This window comes from Cricetulus griseus (genome assembly GCF_003668045.3).
Source record: "Cricetulus griseus strain 17A/GY chromosome 1 unlocalized genomic scaffold, alternate assembly CriGri-PICRH-1.0 chr1_1, whole genome shotgun sequence".
Classification (NCBI taxonomy): domain Eukaryota; kingdom Metazoa; phylum Chordata; class Mammalia; order Rodentia; family Cricetidae; genus Cricetulus; species Cricetulus griseus.
This window is the reverse complement of record NW_023276807.1, coordinates 197,726,506-197,748,042: the sequence shown is the minus strand read 5'-3', so window position 1 is coordinate 197,748,042 and position 21,537 is coordinate 197,726,506. Positions and strand designations below refer to the sequence as shown.

General features: G+C 40.2%; 1 protein-coding gene across 1 annotated transcript in view; it reads right to left on the bottom strand.

Annotated features, from left to right (window-relative positions):
- Positions 1–17,487: 17,487 nt before the first annotated feature.
- The window catches only part of Kcnma1 (potassium calcium-activated channel subfamily M alpha 1), a 697,898-nt gene continuing 693,848 nt past the window's right edge, over positions 17,488–21,537 (bottom strand). The window contains 1 exon segment of the mRNA XM_035452632.1: positions 17,488–17,512. Within this exon segment, the coding sequence (XP_035308523.1) occupies positions 17,488–17,512 (25 nt within the window).

Genomic DNA, 21,537 nt, shown 5'->3' with positions numbered 1-21,537 from the left:
CTGTGGGTCTCTGCATCTATTTCCTTCAGTTGCTGGGTGAAGACTCTATGATGACAATTGGGCAAGGCAACAACCTATAGGCATAGGAGGATATTACTTGGAATCATTTCATTTACTTTTTTTCTTTTTAACCAGTCATGATTGGTTCCATCCTAGGTCTTTGGGATATCCAACCTCTAACTCTCCAGGCAGATTCAGGGATGGGATCCCTCTTGTAGCAGAGGTCTCAAGCTGGACCAGTCATTGTTTGGCTACAGCTATAATTTCTGGACAACCTTTATCCAAGAATATCACATTATTCTTAATTTTCTCCCATTGTCTCTTTACTTTTATGATTACTTGCTGATTGTATTCTTTTTCAAAGAGATTATACTAACCTGTGACACTTTTATTGTTGTTATAAATTCATTTTTAAAAGATTTATTTTTATTCTTTTTAATTATGTATATTATCTGTGTGAGAGTTTGTTCACATGTGTGCAGTACCCACAGAGGCCAAAGGAGGGCATAAGATACCATTCATCAGGAGCTAAAGGCTGTTCCAGGTAGGGGTAGAAATTAATCCTCTGTGGTATGGAAGAGCAGCAGGCATTCTTAACTACTGAGCCTTTTCTCTAGTCCCTACCTAGGATGTCTTGAATTTAATGCAGTTAAATGTTTTCCTTTTTTAGTTTGGTTTATAATTTTCTTTTTCCATCTTACTGAACAATTTCCCAAGGACTTTGATTGTGGCTGCATAAAGCAGCCTTGGTTCAATCTCCAGTATAAGACAGACAGACAGACAGACAGGAGGGAGGGAAGGAGGAAGCAAGTGTAGGGAAGAGAGAGGGAGGGAAGAGAAAGCTAGAAAGAGAGTGGAAAGAAGAGTAGAAAAGAAAGAAGACAAAGGAAGGTTGGAGGGGTGAAAGTGAGGGAGAAAACAAAACTTGCAAATAGTGCACAGAATGTTCATACAAACAGTTATGTAGTTATTCCAACTGAAATAGCTACAATTTGTAAAAACTAATTTTAAAGCAACCATTTAAGACCTCTTGAAGTTGTCTGAATAGCATATAGACAATGAAGAAACATTATTCAAAATATAGTATTTTAAATCATGGTGATCCCAGTGAGTCTGTGGCACTATGAGATTCCTCCCCTTCCTCCAGTTTCCCAACTTAGCCTAGTGGAAGAGCATCTCATTGGGTTTGGGTGATAAAACAGGACTGGAACTCCATCTAGCTACTAAACGGTTACTCCAGCACTCTGGTGAGACAAGCCCACCAGCATTTCTTCACCCCTTTCAGCTCAATTCAGAAGCTGAATGTCAAATGATGATGGGAAAGAGATCAGTCCCTCCTTGGTCCTCTGTAAATGCTGTAGGTCAGATACAAGTGAAGAATACTGAAGTCCCAATTGCCCCGCCTGAACACATTTAAAGGATTAGGATATTTAAGGAGGCAAGAAAAGGTCAGAGGCTAAAGGTCCTATCAGGCTGATAGTCATGAGTCCAACCCTGGATCAATGGCCTAGCATTTCTGCTGAGAAGAGAATCGAAGCTGCAGAACAGGTTGCTTCAGGACCCTCCCCATGGAACCAACTCTATTTGATAGAGAATGTAGGAAACTTCAAGCCTAAGAGCTCTAAAAACTGCTGAATATTTGCACTTTTATGATAGAAAATAAAAAGGGGGTTGATAGCTCCCCAGAATTATCAGTTAAACTTAGGCTAAACTAGCAATAATCAAGAAAAAAAGCAGTTAATAGCCCTCCTAGACTCAAAATACAGTGACTTGCCTCAGACGCCTTAACTCAGTAAGATAAAACTATGAAACCATTGATACCCCAGAACATTGACCAGAAAACTAAAAAAAAAGAGCAATCAGCCTGCAATTACTGGAGCCTAGCAGCTTGGTATTATATCAGGAGAGCCAGATGATTCAGTAGCCATGTGGAAAAGGAGACCAGAGAGCCCTATTGAAAACAGCATATCCCAAGACAACTATCTGATACCCCAGGCTGAACCCTAGAAGGAGCAAATTTTAAGGCTTCCCTGTGCAAGGAGAGGAAATGCCTACTAAAATAGTCCTGGGAAGAAATAAAATAATCCAACAACATTAGCAAAAATGTGGAAGAAAGCACTGACCTAAGAAGGTACGCTTTAAAAATCTCTTTAAATATATACATCTTTTCCTTTCTTCTCTCAGCTTCTTTCTAAGATATCATATAAAGTGGTAATTACAAGAAAGTATGTTTGAGGGAAAAAAATCCAGAGTTGATGAAATACATCATCAAAAAAATCCAGTTTTCAACAGGAATTATGAAACCAGGAGAATAAGAAAGAGCAAACTTCACAGAGGAGATGTTACAGGGGCCCCTGATGTACACGAAAGACTAGGATGTGAACTTAACAGATAAAGATTTCAACACAGCTATTATAAATAAGCTCAAAGAGCTAAAGGATACAATGCTTAAAGAGGTAAAGGAACACCAGGGGCAATGCTATAATATAAAGAGAATAAAATATTGTTAGAGAAATAACTAGGTGGAAATTCTGGTGTGGAAAAGTACAATTAAGAGAACGAAATTTTGGCTTAGAGGACTAAAGGGTAGATTTTGAATGACAGAAGAAACCTCAAATTTGAAAATACATTGGTAAACGTATGTGCAAAGGACAAAGAAAGAAGAAAAATGAACATGGAGCTAGAGAAATGGTTCAGAGGTTAAGAGTCCTTGATGTCCTGTAAAGGACCAAAGTTCAATTCATAGCACCTATTGTGGTGTGCTCACAACCTCCTCTAACTCTAGGTCCAAGAGACCTAATAGCCACTTCTGGCCTCCACAGTCACTTGCACATGTGTGTGCAGACAGACACACAATCACAAATATAAATACATTTTTTAATTAATAGTTTCAGAGACATGGCTAGATGCTACCAGAGGAGAAAACATAATTATCAGTCTTACCCAGCTGTGAACCCTGAGAGCTACAATAATGACAGGCCTGCTAAGACATGCCCATTGGTGCAATAGGGGCATGAACATCATAGGACTAAACAAATACTTTCTGGTTAGATTTAAATACTGTTCTATAAGAAGAAATCCATACCTGGTACCATTTTGGAACCAAAAACCTCTCATGGCTGGGGAAGGGGAGAACTTACTAGTATCATTTTGCTTAATCGATATGGCATTAAACTGATTCCTAATGACTTATTGTTATGCACACAGATTAATGCATCTCTCAACTGTCATAAGAGAAGCTTCTATTTTCAGTAGAAGGTGACTAATACAGAAACACAGTGGGCCAAGATGCAGAAAATAAGAGACTGCAGAATGTTCAACCAAAAACATCCAAGATATATTCTGTGACCCCTTCTCCCAGGGTTTAGGGATCATTGTGCAAGTGGAAACAAAGAGTGTAAGAACAAGAGGCCATAGGTGACTACATAGCAACAAGATTTTCTGGACACAGAAGGGCAGATTCACATATGACCTATGGTGTTTGTGACAGTGTGTATACCATGACACAGCTATACCAAAACCCAGTGTGGAGAGCAGAGTTGTATAGAAAATCCCACCCACAGCCATGGAGCTATTGGCAAGTTTCAACTATTGGGAAATGAAGAGAGAATTTTCTCTAAGACTGTACACTCTAGCTATTCAACCATGCTCCTATGGAAGACCACATATCCAAGAATATTTGGGCAACACAAATTTATCTTGATGAATAAACGAAAGGGGTCAGGGTATAAGTTAGGTGGATGGGCCAGGTTGGATCATCAAAGAGTTAAAACACATTGTATGGCAGGATGGTGGTGGCACATGCCTTTAATCCCAGCACTCGGAAGGCAGAGGCAGGTGGATCTCTGTGAGTTTGAGGCCAGCCTGGTCTACAGAGTGAGTTCCAGGACAGCCTCCAAAGCCACAGAGAAACCCTGTCTCTAGAAAAAAACAAACAAACAAACAAACAAAACAAAAAACAAACAAACAAAAAGAACACATTGTATAAAATTAAGGAACAAAAAAATTATTTTAAAAACAATGAAAAATATTAAAATAAAATGTAAAAATAAAGATGTTCATTTTAATAACAAGGAAAGTAGTAAAGAAGATATAGAAGAAAAATAAGACAGGAGACATAAAATGCAAAAAATCGAACAATATTAATTGGTCTCCTTTTGCTGTGATGAAACACCATGATCAAAAGCAGCTAATAGGGGAAAGGTATATTAGCTTACTGTTCCAGAGGTTTGAGTCCTCCCTCCATGGCAGGGAGGCATGGCAACAAGCAGCAGGCATGGTAGCCCGAACAGGAAGCTAAGAAACCACATCTCAACTACAAGCAGGAATAGTGAACTAGAAGAAGGATGCAGCTATACACTGCCCCCATATAGCTTGCCCCAATGACATAGTTCTCCCAGCAAGCCCATACCTCCTAAACCTCCCCAAACAATGCTAACAACTAGGGACAAAGTATTAGAATTTCGGAGCCTACAGGGACATTCTCACTCAAACTGCCATAATGTAAATTAACTCAAATTGATTAGAGGCCCAAATGAATGCTTCGAAAGAGCAAAACTCTTAGGGGGAAAAAAAAAAAAGAGGAAATAAGTCCTTGTGACTTTAAGTTAGGTGGGTTCTTTTTTAAGAACAGTACATAAAGCACAAAAAGTAAAGTAATAATAGAAAAATTGACTTCATCAATATTGAAAACCAAATATTAGCACTCAGCTTTCCTCTCTAATTTTGGATGTCCGTTCTCCTTTTTATTAGCATAATTTATTCCTAAAATGTAAAGCTTTATACAAGAGTCTACCAATTTTATTAACTGTATTATGTCTAGTTCAATTTTTCTTCTTTCTTAAATCAGTTTTAAGTAGCATTTGTTAAAATTTTAACTAACTTAAATGTTCAGATTTGTTGGCTTAAATGGTTTATTCTACCCTTATTGTTTTAATTCTTAGCTATATCACTAGCTATGCTTATGTCAGCTTAACATGTATTTTTTTTTTCAGTTTGTAAAATGAATTTGCATAGTTCCTTACTCCTCCTTCTATCTTACAATCTTTCCTTATTATTAATCTCTTGGGGCTAGAAAGAGGGCTCAGCAGTTAAGATCAAGATTCAATTTCCAGCACCCACATGGCAGCAAACAACTGTCTCTAACTCCAAGATCTGACACCCTCACATAGACATATACATGGAGGCAAAACACCAATGCACATAATAAATAAGAACAAATAAATAGAAGTTTTAAAAACATTAACCTCTTATACACCTGAATTTGTTTGCTTAGAATTAAATATGTTCTTCTAAAGTTTCAGAATACAGAAATTCCATTTAAGTATGCCAACTCCATATATCGGAGATGACCTGAGGTCTCCACTGAAGCTGAGGCTGCACCTTCATCAATGACCTCTCCTGACCTCTGCTAGTATGAGGCTTTAGGGGCTCTCCACAATCCCTTCATGGTTTCAAAACTAGTACTTTGTGGGAGACGCTTACATATTACCAAGTTCAGCTTCTAGCTTGAGATTCAGTCTTGGCCACCTCTAGATCACTGTTTGTGTGCTGACTTTGACCAAACACTTCCTAGAAACTTTCACCTCAGTGATGTTTTTTAAACCCCAGCTGACTAGCACTTATTGTCCCATTAAAGCCAATGTCTGACTTTCACAGATTCTTAATAGAAATATAATCACACAAACAACCCTGATAGACCAGGATCATAAACCAGATCTCCATCATCTCCTCTCCATTGTGTTCTAATTTATCATCCAAGTTCCCACAAAAGCTCATTAAGATCTTTTTAAAAATTAATTAATTATTTTTGGTTTTAGGTCATTAAAGACCTTAGCACTCAATGACTTTTCCAGCCTAAAACTGCCAAATCCTCCACCTTCCCCACAAAACTATCCAAGGCATAAAATCCATGGTCAGGTTCATCACAGCAAACCTCACATTCCTGGTACCAGCTTGTTTCATAGTTTGCTATGATAAAATACTCTCCAAAAGCAACCTCAGGTGGGGGTTGAATATGGCTTACAGGTTACAATCCAACAGAGATGGAGGTCAAGCCAGAAACTCACCAAAGTATCTCTGAAAGAGCAACTGAAGCCAGATGATCCAGGAACCCTATTTAAACTGCTGGCTTCTTCTGGCTGCTTTCTCAGCCTGTTTTCTTGTACCACCCAGGATGACCAGCACACAGCTGGTACCACCCATAGTGGGTTAGGCCTTTCTACCTTAATTAGCAATTAAGAAAATGCCCTCAACAGTGTCCTCAGGCCTATCTGATGGAGACCATGCCTTGTGAGTTCCCCAGGTGTGTCAAGAGGACAACCAAAATTAGCTACCACACTCACTTGTTAAGTAAAATGGTAAATCTGTATGTATTCATCTGGAGAGAAATCATGAAAGTATTTATCATTTTAAAAACAATCCACAAACTTGTGTTTGTAGTGAGAGTGACCATCTTGTCCTTTTCTGGATCCTGGTGTTAGGTTTCTGCTTAAATTAGACATTTGAGAGATGGACTTGGAGCATGAACTATAGAGAGCACATTAACCAGTTTGTTATAGGGCGGAAGAGTGAGAGGGGAAGAGAGAGAAATGGAAGAACAGAGCAGAGCAGAGAGTAAGAGAGAAGAGAGATTGACCACCGGAAACAGGGGGGGAGAGAAAAAGAGAGAGAGAGACTTAATGGCCAACCGCCATGGTCAATGGCGAGAGAGAGAGATATACGGAGAGAGAGAGAGAGAGAGAGAGAGAGAGAGAGAGAGAGAGAGAGAGACAGAGAGACAGAGACAGAGAGACAGAGAGGAGAGGAGAATAATGCTTCGGGTTTATAAGGGGGAGCTCGAGCATGTGCACTGAGTCTTCATGCACCACCGTAATGAGTGGCATAGCCATGATGTGGCCACACAACATAGAGCTTTTTAAACTGCCTAGGTATCTGCCTGAACCTTTCATTCCCACCTTTACTTATTATTAAAAAGGTGGGGTGTTAGATGTGGCAAGTTAGGGAATAAGGACATCGAGTTCTCAAAACTACTTCCTGCTGGGGGGGTCATTGACCATCTTTGGGGGACCTGGGAAAGCTGGGATGCTGCCATGTCCTGAGGTAACTGGTTGTTTCATTGCAGTCCAGGCTGTATTGAACTCCCTGGTGCCTCTTAGACCTGACAAGATGTTAGCAGAGTAGACGACAAAGTTAAGTTTAGGAAAAATTTTTTCTTAGGTCCTAGTACTTGAGGGGAGGATTGTAAAATAAGGGAGGGGTTCCTGAAGGGTCCCAAGATGAGGGAAGGGAATCCTGGACCAGGGAAAGGTTGAATAATATTTATTTGGAGTGAAACTGACCTGTTTGAGTGAGTTCAATTCGGCTCCCTGGAACTTACAAGAATCCTTAGAGTTTGTGGAAACATAAGAATTAGACACATTAGCAGCATATTCATGTTAGAAGTAAAAGCATTAACATTTTAAAATTGACAGATATTTTTTAGGACAATGAAAAGCACTTTAATCTTGACCTTGTAGCTATGATTGTTTAGTGGTATTGTAGAACTTTAAGCTGGCTAGACTACCAGTCATCAAAAGCATCAGAATTCTTGAGAAAGGTAAGATTTTACCTGAATTAATGATTAAAGAATAACACCTGGGTTCCTTGTGTTTCTGACTTTTAGTCTACATTTTCAGAACATGGCAGATCTGTAAGCATGAGGTCCCATTTCTGTTCTGGAAGGTCAAGTCCCAGCAACACTTAAATATCCCTAATCTGATGTTTGCATTTTGATCTTACCCTTGCTTCATTCCTTTGGCAAGCTGTTTATTCTCTTTGCCCCACGGATTTTTTTTTTCAGGCCAAACCTACGTCATCTGACTTTGAGAAGCAGTTAATATAGATCTTAGTGAATTGTCTCCTTGGATTTTTTTTTTTCCCACAGAGAGAGCTCAGTACAAATTCACATATATTTTGTTTTCTTACCAAATGAAAACATTTGTTCCACCATCACTGAGCCCTCTTGGCCAAGTCTACTGTTTTGTAACTCACTGTCTCATGGCTTTCATTTGGCTTCTTTGTCACCATAGATCTGTCCCTAATATGTCATCCTTTATGCAGACTCCTTCCTTGGAGCTGAACTTGGCAGTGGAGTTTGCCTAACTAATGGAGACCATATGCTCTGCAATTACATTTCCCCAACAACATTCAGATTTGTTAGCAAATATTGAAAAGAGAAGTTGAGACTCTGGAGCTCAGAGAGCTATGAGGAATTGGCACATTCTGATAGGTAAATATGCAGTTGACTTCTGTGAAGGAGGTCTGCTTGAGCCTGGTTTTGTTTTAGGTACTGTCTCAGCTTTCAATTCTATTGTTTTGCTAAAACATTGCCTAAAGGCGAGGATAGAGGGATTTTGTTTTGTTTTGTTTTTTATTTTTTTGTTTGTTTTGTTTTGTTTTGTTTCCTTCTTCTTCTTTTCAGTTTACAGGTTAGTCCATTGTTGAGGAAATCCAAGGGAGGAACATGGAGGCAGGAACTAAAGCATAGACCACTGAGGAATGCTGCTTATGGTTACTGGCTTCTCATGGTTTACCCAGCTTGCTTTCTTATACAATCCAGGAGCACCTGCCCAAGGGTGGAACTTGAAGCCACAATGGGCTGGGCCCTCCCACATCAATCATTGATTAAGAAAATGTTCTGCAGAAATGCCCACAGGCCCAGCTGTTGTCAGCAGTTCTCAATTGAGGTTCTCTTTTCCCAGACGACTCCAGTGTGTGTCAAACTGAGAAAGACCAACTGGCATAGATACCCAGAGATTTGGTTTTCAAAGTATCAGTCAATTAGATTCTTCTTCAAATAGCTTCAAATAGCTAAGCATACCTTTTATGTTTTCTCAGTGCCATACTGTATTTTCTCCTACAGATCAGTTTTTAACATGTGACCTGATAATTTATTGATTCCATCCTTCCCCAGACTAGAGACCCATACTGTTGTATCACCAGGTCCCAGTAAAAGAGTATAAACATCGTTTGGCTAATGAAGCGGGGTACATTCTCTAAAGATATTAATTATCAACAGACTCTACACAGTGTACACATGGAACTCTTCCAAGCTTCTTCATACCCCAGAAGCAAAATCAGTCTTAGAGTAAGGAGTCCCATTCCAAGTCAAAGATTCTGAAGATCTAAAGCATGGACTCAAATCACAGCATTGTTATTAGACCTTATTGACTTGGAAATGAAGTTTTATCTACAGCCCTGGAGAACAAGAAGGCCCACCCCTTCAGCAAGCTTCAACCCCTGAGTTTTAATAAGTTAAAGGCAGGGAGAGTTTGCTTGTTTGTGCAAATAGTAAGCTTGAGAACATGTGGCAGAAGTGAGCCCATGTTTACTTCTCCAAGGTCTGTGTCCATAGAGCCCTACATTCTGGACCTATATGTAGCAGCATGTGATCTGCTAGCCCAGTATGGCCCTGTGGGTCTCTAAGCTTTTCGCTGACACCATCAGCCATCCCTTCCCCACTCTGCTCATGGGCAGCACCCTGGCTCACACTTGAAACTGTAGAGGCAAGTTAATGAATGGATGCTGCTGGTATGCAATTTTACCTTCACCTTCATGGAGGGCAGGGGCTTATATATGAATTTTGCCAGTCCTCCCCACACCCTCATGTGACAGTTACAAAGACACAAGAAACACTCCTTGTTTTAGAACACAAATACATAAATTTTTAATCTGCGAAAAATACAAAATGAAACCATGTACAAGTTATGTACAAACCCTTTTTACAAGACAAGAGAGTTATCACTGGTTGTCACAGATGACAGAGTTGGGTAGGTCATTTCAGAGCACCAGCATTTATTCTCTTCTCCAGTTCCTGTCTGGTCACATAATTCATCATAGCCACATTTACCATGCCAGCAATCAGTGTATGAAAGACAGATGAATAAACCACGCTCTCTTTCCTTAATGAACATGTTGTAGGCTGACCTCTGCATATGTGTACCTCTGAATTGTGGGGGGGGGGTTGTTTTGTTTTGTTTTGTCCCCTGAAGAAATCTCAAATGAAGGTTTTGGTGTTAAGCAGGGGAATAGTCTCTTTCCAGCATCTGCATGGTGGGATAGGATCCAGACACTTTAGGCAGGATGTGATTGTACCACCTGGGAGTGGAACGTTTTTAATTAGGATTTACAGGCAGATCTGGGTTTGTTTTGAAATGTTGCAGTTATGGTCAAATGAGTACACAGCGGAAGGAAGAGAAGAACCAAGGTATTGGGATGGGGAAGGCTCTGGTTTAGTGTAGACCGAGGCTTTATTTGTCTCATTGTAGGGGCTCCCTTCCCTGATGACTAACTCCTCAAACTGACCATGGATCCCAAGGGCAGGAAGTTCTGGGTTGCTTTGGCAGGCACGTGTGATGTGTGTGTACATTTACATGTAAGACTCTAAACAACAGGACCAGTGCTGTTTCCTAAGACAGGCCCTGGAGAGTTTTGAGGGTCAGTCAGCTTTGGAGAACAAGAAGAAACACAGAAGTTCCTCGGAGGATAAACCATCTTTTCAGTTTAACATTCTACCTAGAAATGAGATCAGTTTTCACCAGAGCAAAAAGCTCTGCTGTACACCCTGGTCCAGAAAAGCCATCAGAGCAAGGTGACCTTAGCATTTTGTGTATTAAGACTATTGCAACTAGTATTGGGGTATTGGTATGCTATACATGAGGGATGAAGAGCAGTGGGATGACATGAACTGATGAAAGGAGAGATCACCTCTAGAACTCTCTTTTTGTGGGTACTTCAGATAGCTTGCTGATGACCTAAATGCCCTGTATATCCTCTATTTCCATGGCATACAACATGATATTGAGTGACCTGCTAGTTTTCTACCCAATATAGTCCTCAGGGCAACCACAGAAGAAAAAGACAAGGGGGATATTGGTCTTTCCAGTCTGCCTCATTACTTCTGAGTCACCATTTTAGATACCCTTCAGCTCAGCCCTCATGGATGCTTCTTTCTGCCTTTAAATCCCTGTTTCCTACTCTCCCAGCACTGAATAGATCTGTCCTGATTGCATCAGCTTGGGTTTCTCCTTTTAGCCCCTGAAAACTTGGTCATAGCCCCCAGAAATAACTACTCGCCCATCACCTAAACCTATGTTTTCTCCTTTATTGAACTCAACTAGGCTTCTCACTTTATAAGTATCTGGCGTGTGAGTGGCTGGCAGGGAGAGCTTCCATTGGGTCAGGGCTTCTCAAAGCATCTTCTGCACTCTTCCTGCATACTCAGCCTAGGACAACTTCCTGGTGGGGAAGGATGTCTCTCTTTCTTATCAGAAAGAAAGCAGTCCATTTCTCAGCTTCCTGAGTCCCTGCCTCACATTCTTACCATCTCCTCTTTTGTCCTTCTGAATGGCCCTGTCCTTGGAGTCTCCAGCAAGCATTTCTTTTACAAAGAACCTGACAAACTCATACCCAATCCTAGAGCCCAACTCAAACTTCCACAGCTGTTACAATCCATGATATTTATTTGCCATGCACACCACATTTATTGAACAAAAGTCTTTATTGGATGCCTGCTGTGCATGGCATGTCTTCTGTTCCCAAGAAGAGACACAGGTTGTCCAGCAACAAGTCACAGGGACTAGTTGATAAATTAAATGAAATCACTGATCCATCCATATTCCCAGATGAGCTTGGATGCTGTGCCTCAGCTTACCTAATTCTGGAACCCCATCTATTCTACAGAGCTTAATTTATCACTTCAAATCATAACACTGTTGGTTTCTTCTACTCCTGCTCTATTGGAAGACAGTGTTATATACACACATACTCTTTCTCTACTGGCTCTTTAGGGCTTGCTTTTAAGATTACTGCAAGTAAGACTCTCATACTCATTCGTCTAACCTGATCCATTCCTCTAACAAGCATGTTCTGGTGCTGTCTACTAGTTCCAGGTCACCTGACAAAAGCTTGCATAGTGTTGGAAGTTGGAAGTCCTGCATTCTTGATAATTCTGTGATTTGTTGGCTGTCTACCAGGTGTTCTTGATACATTAATGTCTGGAAAATCGTACAGCCAGCAGGTTTCTTTGAAACAATCTGACAAATCTCTTCCTTCCCCTTAATCTATGTGGTGGCTCTAAGACTGAGATTTTAGTAACTGAGCACTGCAGAGATGTCATAGGCCTGGCAGGGAGAAGATGGATGAAGGCAGGTGTTCTACTTGACAAGCTGTTGTTGAGTGCAACCCATAACTAGAAAGCCTATATTTCTGCAATACTTCCAAGAAGAACTGAATGTCTCAAAGGCATCAACCCCAAAAGGGCACCGTCAATGCACTGCTGCCCATCACTCTTTGTTCAGACCTTTCAGTGACTTTCTCTGTCTTTCTAAATCAATGCTCCATTTTTTTAATGTGGCCCTTCAATTACCTACTTTCTATCTTCTTCCATGAAGTCTTGTTATAGTTTCCCTCAGTTTGAGGATACAGAAGGTAAGTTGCTCATTTATCAAAATCACCTTGGAATCTGCATTATAGTCCCTTAAGCCCCTTCTCACTGGAAAACCATCAGGATCCTTGTTCCTCCAGTCAAACCACATATTTCCTATTGGAAGGCCTCCACAGTCCATCCAAGATAGGGTTCCTATCATTTTTCCCATTTGTAATTCAAGGGAACCTCTTTCTCCCAATCCTAGGGACCACCTCTTTCAAAGGCTTCCCAAAGTGTCGCTTCTCTCTAACTCCTTCATGCACACCCTGAGTTACCCCATTTCAGGTCCATTTTCATGCTCAAAGCAGTTTTAAAAGGGTGGTCTAGAACAGAGAGTTTAAATGGGAATAGTTTCTCCATCAAGCCATGTGAGACTGGAATATTGGGGCATTCCTAACTATTGGAGGACTAAAGGCCTTTGGCCACATATGTCACTTTCTTAATATTTTTTCCTTAAAAATCACTCTTATGCCTTATTTTACTGGTAATCATGGAAATATTAACAGCTAGTAATGCATGGGTAATAACCAGTTAGGATAAACCTGGCTTAAACAATCTTTATATTCAGCTAGAAAGTCTACATTTCAGTTATACCTCTTCCAGAAATAACCGAACATCAAAAGCTTCCATCCCAAAAGGGCACAGTCACCATTGCTCATCACTGTTTTTTCAGACAATCAATGACTCTGTTTTTCTAAATCTATGTCCCTTAAACAAACAAACAAAACAAGACAAAACAAAACAAATCCAAAGGGTCTCCTCATTTTATCAAGCAACTATGAGATTTAAGTGAGGAATCATTCTGTTTTATAACAGAAAACACCTGTTATGAACACAGGCTGCACAGTAGAGTCAAAAAAGGAATACAGTAGGAAAATTCAAAGTAATTTCTTAGTTCCTCTAAGTTTTGAAAAATGATGGATGGAGCCTTTAGTAATAAGAGCCACTGTATCAGTGACTTTACCACTTTCCCAAAGGCAGAAAATACAAAAAAAATTTAAAAAATGATCAGATCTGGGCTGGAACTTAGTGTTCAATGAATTTGTGTGATCTCTTGGTAGTCAAGATGACTCCCAGTCATTCAGCTGATACTGTTTTTCGTTGATCTTTTATACCTCTTTCTATGTTTCTTTCAACAAGGGTCTCCTTGATGATGAAAATGACAGATCAACATTACACTTATTAATGTAAGCAGAAAAAGACAATATGTTAACAAAAGCAAGACAAGTCAAACTGGAAAGAAAATGAGAAGTAAGGGTGAGTGAATGTGGGGGAACATTAATGGGAATAATATCTGGAGAGTAGGGGTGTCCAGACTCTCTCTATATATACTATTAGAGATGTGGGATAGAGATGAAGAGACTAGCCAAAACTGTGCTGCACCAAGAGGCAGGGAAGCTGGGGAGCAAGGTTGTAAGAAGAAACCTAGAACCAACCACACCAGCTCATCAATGATGGAAATGAATCTGAAAACTTTGCATCTCACACCTAAGAGCTTCCAAATGCAAAAGTACAGGCACAAACCTGACTGTTCTATGTCCAGAGCAGAAAGAGGATGCTGGGTTCAGCTCAGAAAGCCATCAATGGGTGACATAGCCAGAAAAGCTATCATTACAGTTCTGGAAAAGATTGTCTCAGGGGCTTGGCTGAGGCAAGGTAACTATTGTCTTAGTCAGTCTGAAAGAGACTATAGCCAACTCAAGGAATCACTCTCAGTGATTTAAGTCACTGAAACTTGGAGGATTTAAAGGACATTTTCATAGCTAATAGCTAATTGTGTCTGAATGCTCTTGAACCATGCTCTTGAACCTTCAGATCAGGCACAGTTGGGGTGCTTTTTGTTTTAACATTCAAATTGTCCCTAATTTCATACATTTTTCTCACTTTCCACTTCAACTCAACGGAAACTACTCTAATTCCTTGATTAAAGTCTTCCATCACTTAAAAAACAAACAAACGAACAAAAGCAAAGTATAACTTGTAGAAGGAAGGTTGGTCTTCCAGGTTACTTAGTCACAATTAGTCTTAAAGATAAAACAACTTAAGTGAATGTGTTCTATCTGTTATAGCATGAGAGGATATTCTGAAATATAGTTGCTTAGACAAAAGCACATTGCCACCATGAGAAAGATGGTGAGGGCAACAGTGGACTCACACATGGGTAGTTTCTGTTTTACAAACCATCTGATTCCCAATACACTCAAGAATCATTAATTTGCCAAGATAGCTTTTCTGAAACTCAAAACAGGGACTGGAGATCAGAGCCTTCTAATGTGGAATATTCCAAAGACCACCACCATTGGCCTACGATGAAAGGGATTGGAAAGACAGGTTTTACCCTTTAGAGGACTCAGACCTCAACAAATAGAAACAAACTGGGAACTCTGGAAGATGCCTTGAGCCCTCCAATTATTTTGAACAAATGTTATTTCTATTTCAATTGATTGGCCTTGAGTTTTTGCCAAAGGGCCACCACCAGGTCATTTTTTTGTACCACCTTAGAGTCATGCTTGATTTGTTTTTCATTTATTGCTCTATCTTAGGAGAAAATGGATTTGTTATCTTGGGTTTTGAAATCTGCTTGGTGAACTAAGGTAGTCCCATACTGTAGGAAACTGTCATTGTAGCCATTGTAGTTAAGAAAAGTTTAGATTTAAATCTCTAGCTATTGTGGGAAGTGGGGGTGGGGTTATACTTCTGCTTCCTGCCTTGGATGGAGCGGAGTAATCGTCTAATGGAAGATTACTTAGTTAAACACCACTGGTTGCCATAGGAGATCAAAGCACTAAGACAAATTCAGAGGTGGTTAGTAGGAATGAGGGTGAAGAAGAGCCTACTGTGGTCCAGGAAGGAAAGAAGAGCGTGGATTGACATGAATGTACTTAGGTAACCCCAATGCAAAATCATGATGTTAAAGGAAGTCTTAGCTTTCAGGAATGCTGTCAATATCCTGGCAGTGGATTCTCCCCACCAACACATGTGAGATCTGTTGGAAACCAAGAAATGTTTATAAGCCTGAATATAGACTGCTGACATCATTTTAGCCTGAGTAGACTAGTGATTGATTATAAGTATTTTTGTGTTAACAATCCAATTGGACACACATTATATTCACAATACTTTTATAGAACTAATTCTACAAAATGTGACAACAGAGTAACCACAGTCCGACAAGTCACTGCAGGACAATGCCTACGAGATGGAAGCACAACTACATTGGCTCTGCAGGGAGTGGACAGAGGTGGAAGCTCATTTTGCCTACATTGGTAGTTGGAGTCCTTAGTGGACATATGTTTTCATGGTGATCGCATTGCTTTGCTCTGGTCTGGTTTGTACTATCATAACTAGGTACCACAGAGTCATGGTCATCTAAAACATTAATGGAGGAGATGTCATGGGATTTTAGGGGCTATTTTGGTTAGATTGGGAAAATGTCCACATTTTACATTTTCAAGGAATTAAAAATCACAGTCACGCCCATGCTTCTCCAGAGACCCTGATGATCTTATCAGAGGTTGATCTCTATGAAGTTGAAAGACTTTCTGAGTCACTGGAACAAAATCAGTTGTTGAGTGACTATACACTGGGCATGCATGCAACAGCAGATCTGAGACATCACAATTGCATCTGATGGCTAGAAAAATCTTTTGACCACAGGTTAAAGTGATTGATACATTTGACTTCATTGCTGGTAATTTTCAAAGGCCTTTTTCTAACAGTCTATGGTAAGACATGACTTACTTTCCTTTCGGTTGGCATTGTGTTTGTAAATATTTTTAGCGAGTTTGAATGTTTTGTCCCAGCAATTCAACCAAGGAAAGCCAACAAATGAAAAACTAAGCAAAAGTCATCTCCTTGACAGTGGACATTGATGTGTAAACAAATGCTTCGTGCTAAGCATGAATACTTCTTAGATCCCAGTGTTAGGTAACACTACTCGTTTTTTGATATTCACAAACTTCCAGGCTAATAGCTCTCTGTGGGGGAAAGAATTCACCAGATCCTCCCACAGGTGACATAACTTGCTTGGGTGAATTAGAAGTATGAAATGGGAAGCATAACAGCTTGGAGGAGGTCCCACCATGAGAACAACAAACAGGCTGCTCTTGCTGCACAACTTCCGAATCCTAGGTGTGCCTATAACCCTTCCCCGTATCTTGAACTGGCTGCTTAAACCTGATCTGGCAACTGCAGAAAAGCTGCAAGAAGCTCTTTCCTTTAAATATATGAACAAAGGCTAAGAAATGCCAGATGAAAACTGAAACTACAAAGATCTGACTTTCAGCTGCAAAGGTAAGTTTGATTTGTTAAGAGCTGGTGTCAATGCAGATCAACACACACACCCATTCAAGGGAGAGGCAAATATTCACCTCTGCTCTTTTGACTTTTGTTTTTTGATTTACTAAAATATATGTGTACATTGTTGACTACCTTAAAATTCTTTTGGTAATCCATTTCCCTTAATTATAAATTGGGGAGGTGACCATCATTCTCCTCAAAGAAAAAGAGGGAAGGGGGAAGAGATACATATTAAGGAATCTGGCCACTTATTCATTTTGGTTTTACATATATGGGAAGATATCTGGCAATGAAAAAGAGAAAAGAAAAGAAAAAATATATTTTCTTTCTAATAAATAAAAATAATTTAAAACGCTAGAAGCTATACATGACTATTTTAGTATGTTCATTTATAAATGAAATCATTTTCTTTTCCAAAGTACATGGAAGCAATATTCAAGGCAAAGAGAAAGAGCTGTCTATTTTATTTTCTTGCAATTCTTGCTTACTCTAGTGTTTCCACCAGTGATTCGGCATGGAAGAGGAAGAAAAGTCACGTCACCATTTATGAAGTTTGTCAGGCTTTAAAAAAATAGTTCTGGTCTCCTGGGAGTCAACATTCATCTTCAACTTCTCTGATTGGAGGGATCAAGCTGCTTGTGGATTTATATTGGTTGATCTGGTTAGCCATGTGGGTACTCATGGGCTTGGTTTGAATGTTTCTGGGGTAGGCATTATCCGGTTCATCTGTAAACCATTTCTTTTCTGCTAAAGGGCAAAATGGATAGAGAACAAGAAGGAGAAATGAGAAGCTTAATTAGTCCTAGGTTAAGCTTTTGGAAAGTTCATTGAAAATGCATAAAGGTAATCAATAGAAGCTGGCAGTGAGTAATTGCTAAGACAGTGCAGTGTACAGAAACCCCCGGAACCTGAACATCCCTCTCTTTCCTGTAGCCAGTGAAGAACAAAATGAATGTGCTATTGAGACTGGGAGCTACTAAGAGCCGACCATTCTCAGAGACTAAGCTGGAGTAGATGGACATCATCCCTAGTGCGTAATAAGCAGTCCAGAGTCTTCCCCAGTTTCAACTCTCCCCAGCCTTTTCTTGGCTTTGTTACAACAAGCAGACTCAAAGGCAGATGTCAACTGGATCACTTCTTTCCTGTCTGCATCCTTCTGAAGGTCCAAGGGGTCTTAAGGGGATCCCATAGAATCTCTTGGCCAATGAGAGTAAAAATCAGAATAGGAAACTATTCTAAAAGAGAATTTTGAAATGGCTTTTATTTAAAGAAGAAAAGTCTGTAGGTATGAAGTCATGGAAAGAGTTTCAGGTGGCAGTGTCTCAGTTGACTATAATAACCCAAGCTGTCAGCAGTGAGCTCGTGGGGGCTTGCCACTTTCCTTTCCACCCGAAATACAGAAATGGCTGAGAGAAAGAGACTGCTGAGTCAGGACCTTTGTGTGTGTGTGTGTGTGTGTGTGTGTGTGTGTGTGTCGGGGGTGGTCTCTGCAGAGGAGCAGTCTCTGAGCTGAGTTGTGCTGTTTCACCTGGTTCTACTCAAATCTATATTCCTTTCTAGGATTGAAATTTTCTGAAAACTTGGCCGTGTGCACAGATAGGAAGGGACTGAGCAGTAGAATATCTAGCTTCGGGGATTGTAGGCAGAGGCAAGAGAGAGGGGAAGGAAAACAGCTTTCCAACACATTCACAGCTCTAGAGACACTGGTTCCTCTGGCTTCCATTTTTATTGTTTATGGAACAATTTACATCTGCCTTGTGTCTGGTTGTGGACCTACCTGTTTAAATGATTGCCCAGCTGGCTTGGTATATGTGTGTGTGCGTGAAAACATGCGCATGTGTGTGCATGCACGTGTGTTAGCTTATAAATTAAGCATCTGTGATTAGCTCACGATCGCTCTACTTCTTCCTTCTTGGTCTGTATTAACACCATTTCCAATGCCCTCGCTCCTCCATGTGGCTGCCTCTGGGGCTAGGATATGATTGGGAAAAGCCTAAAGGACGTTCAGCAGCTCAGTTTAGCCCTCAGGATACTTGCTACCTCTTGCGTGGTTCTCCCCATGATCCCTCCTGCTCTGGCTCTCCTACCTATTATAATTACGTTCACTTTGATTTGAACAGATTGGACGATAGGAATTCATAATGCTACATCCTCACAGCGAAGCTAACTGATTAAGTGCTTTAAATTATTCCCCCTGACAGAATGATAAAGTTACAATCTGTTCTGAGATGATCTACAGCTTGCCAGCCTCCTACAGCTTCTTTCTACATTCATTTATCTTTTTGTCAAGAGGAGGGTTTTTTTTTCCCCTAAGCTTCAATTCCATAGATCTTTTAAAGTCATCAGCACATCTGAATTATTAATGAGGCTTTAGAGGCAAGACTCCTGATGGGCTGGTTAAAAAAGGTTGTATAGAAATCTGGGACTGTGTACACATCAAAATAATTTCAGCTCCATTTAAAAAACCATTTAGTTCAAGTGTGACATAGATGAACCATTATGCATTTGTGGAAACCAATTTTTTTGTGATCTACGATTAAACTAACCTTTCAGAGAAGAGTAAAGTGTGATGGTTATCATGTTTTAAAAGCATTGCCAGGTCTCCGAAACAATTTCCAACTCTGACTTTCTCAAACAGCTTATGTGCAGAGATGAAACTCAGAGAGGAGCCTGGTGTTACTCTGTTTGCCCAAGCTGCCCTTGGCTCTGGCCGCACAGTTACGGGGAACGATTTTGCCGAAGGGATTCAGTGTTAGGTTGTGCATGCCAGGTAGAAGAGTGTCTTTGCTGATGGAAAGTGGGTGTGTTTTGCTGAAAGATCAGACAGCTGCAATTTGCTGAATTTTTTTTACAACTGCTGCAGAGAATAATTGTTGAGAAATTAGTATTTACAGTTCAATTCAAATGGGGGGGGGGGTATTTTTGACCTTTTGCCACCGAGAGAATATCAATTTCCTCCAGCTGTCTGAAAGAGAAACAGCATCATTGGCCTCATTTAAATTTCTTCTTTCTCTTTAAATTTCTTGCCACAAAAGGTAACCTGGGTGGAACAGCCCCAGTGGTTTAGGAAATGCAGCTTCAAGCAAGGAAAGAGTTGTAGGCAAACACCTCCTAATTGGCTGGTGAGAGTCTCACTATCCCTGAGAAGCCACTGTTTAATTCAGTGTCTCCTAAACTCTAAATCCTATGCTGTGGGAGGCTTGGTCAAGTAAGGAGTTAAGGAAATTGAACTAGTGAGGTGCTCTGGAGGTTATCTAAAATGTTTGGGGACAAAGGTCTGACAAACAGCTTCAGAGGGAAGTACATTTCAATGGTCACCATCCGCTGGGCTTCCATGGAATGTGTTTTGTGTAATAAGACAGTGACAATTTGGCATACAGAATCTTGTCCTTCAGAGATGAAGCTGTGCCAATAGATCACTATAAAACCAGGCATTAGGAAGAGGACTCAAAGCAGGGGTTCTGATGAGGACGGAAGTGAGTAAGGGAACTCCATTCTCATGCTTGGCTTATCTCTGTGTTCTATGTGGCCTTGTTTCACACCTAGGGTGAGAAGTTCTGTGGTCTGTGAAGGCCATTTTGGTGCCAGGCTCCCCCACAAAATAAATAAATAAATAAATAAATAAATAAATAAATAAATAAAGTAAAACAAAATTAAAAGACGTGTTTTGTTCATAAACTTCTTGTGGGTGGTATATATATGATACCCTATTCTGAGAACTCTGTGTGACCTCTCAGGAACTTTGGTCACAAGGCAGTTAGAGTTCCCTTCCACAAGGGAGGGAATGACATGTTACTATCTTTGGTAAGCAGATGGGTATAACAAAACAAAATTGAGAAAATAACTGGAGGGAAAATAACTGCTACATTATAGACTTTTTTTTCAAGACAGGGTTTCTCTGTGAAGCCCTGACTGTTGTGGAACTTGCTTTGTAGACCAGCCTGGCCTTGAACTCATAGAGACCTACCTGCCTCTGTCTCCCAAGTGCAGAACCACTGCCCTACTGCTATGTTATTGACAGTGTCATGTTATAGACAAACTAAGGCATTATGTACACTATGGATACACCAGGTGGAAATGGCCAGTGAAATGACAGAAGCTTATGGTCTAGAGTCAAGTGTACCTGGATCTCTCATATCCTATCTGCTCTGAAAAGGTTATATAAAGTATCTTGCTGTCTCTTATCTGCTCTTCTATAGAATAGGGGTGAAGAAGTAGCCTTCCTAATCTTGTTGGCTACGTCAATGAAACAGGTACCAATGGGCTTAGTACACATTCAGTTACATGGTAAGCAAATAATCTTTGCTAAGTTTGTTAATGTGATTAATGAAAGGACACCATTTTGTAGTGACTAAACTACACTGACTTTGGTATTCTTCATATTCCATATTGGTCATATGGAAATTCTAATGACCCCTACATTTTAAGAGAGTTGGATGAGTTTACAACTGTAACTTGCTGAGCACAGTAGCCATAATGATTGCCTAAGCATTTGCTTTAAGGTTAGCATTGATATGAGTAGGATGTCCAGGGTTGGGAGTGGGGGGATGGGAGGGTACCTTCAACATGTTTTGTTTACAAATGAAGTTCTTCAATGGAGGAGCCAGAGGCAGAGACCTAGGCTTTATAAATTGGGGGCTTGCCTGAAGAATGTAGATTGTGGCAATAGAGGTGATATGGTAGGATCTTACGGGTAGTTTTCATCTGGAAGCTGAATGAGAAGAAGGGGTAATATGGTGTTATGCTGGGGAATTCAGGGCTGATGTGCAGTG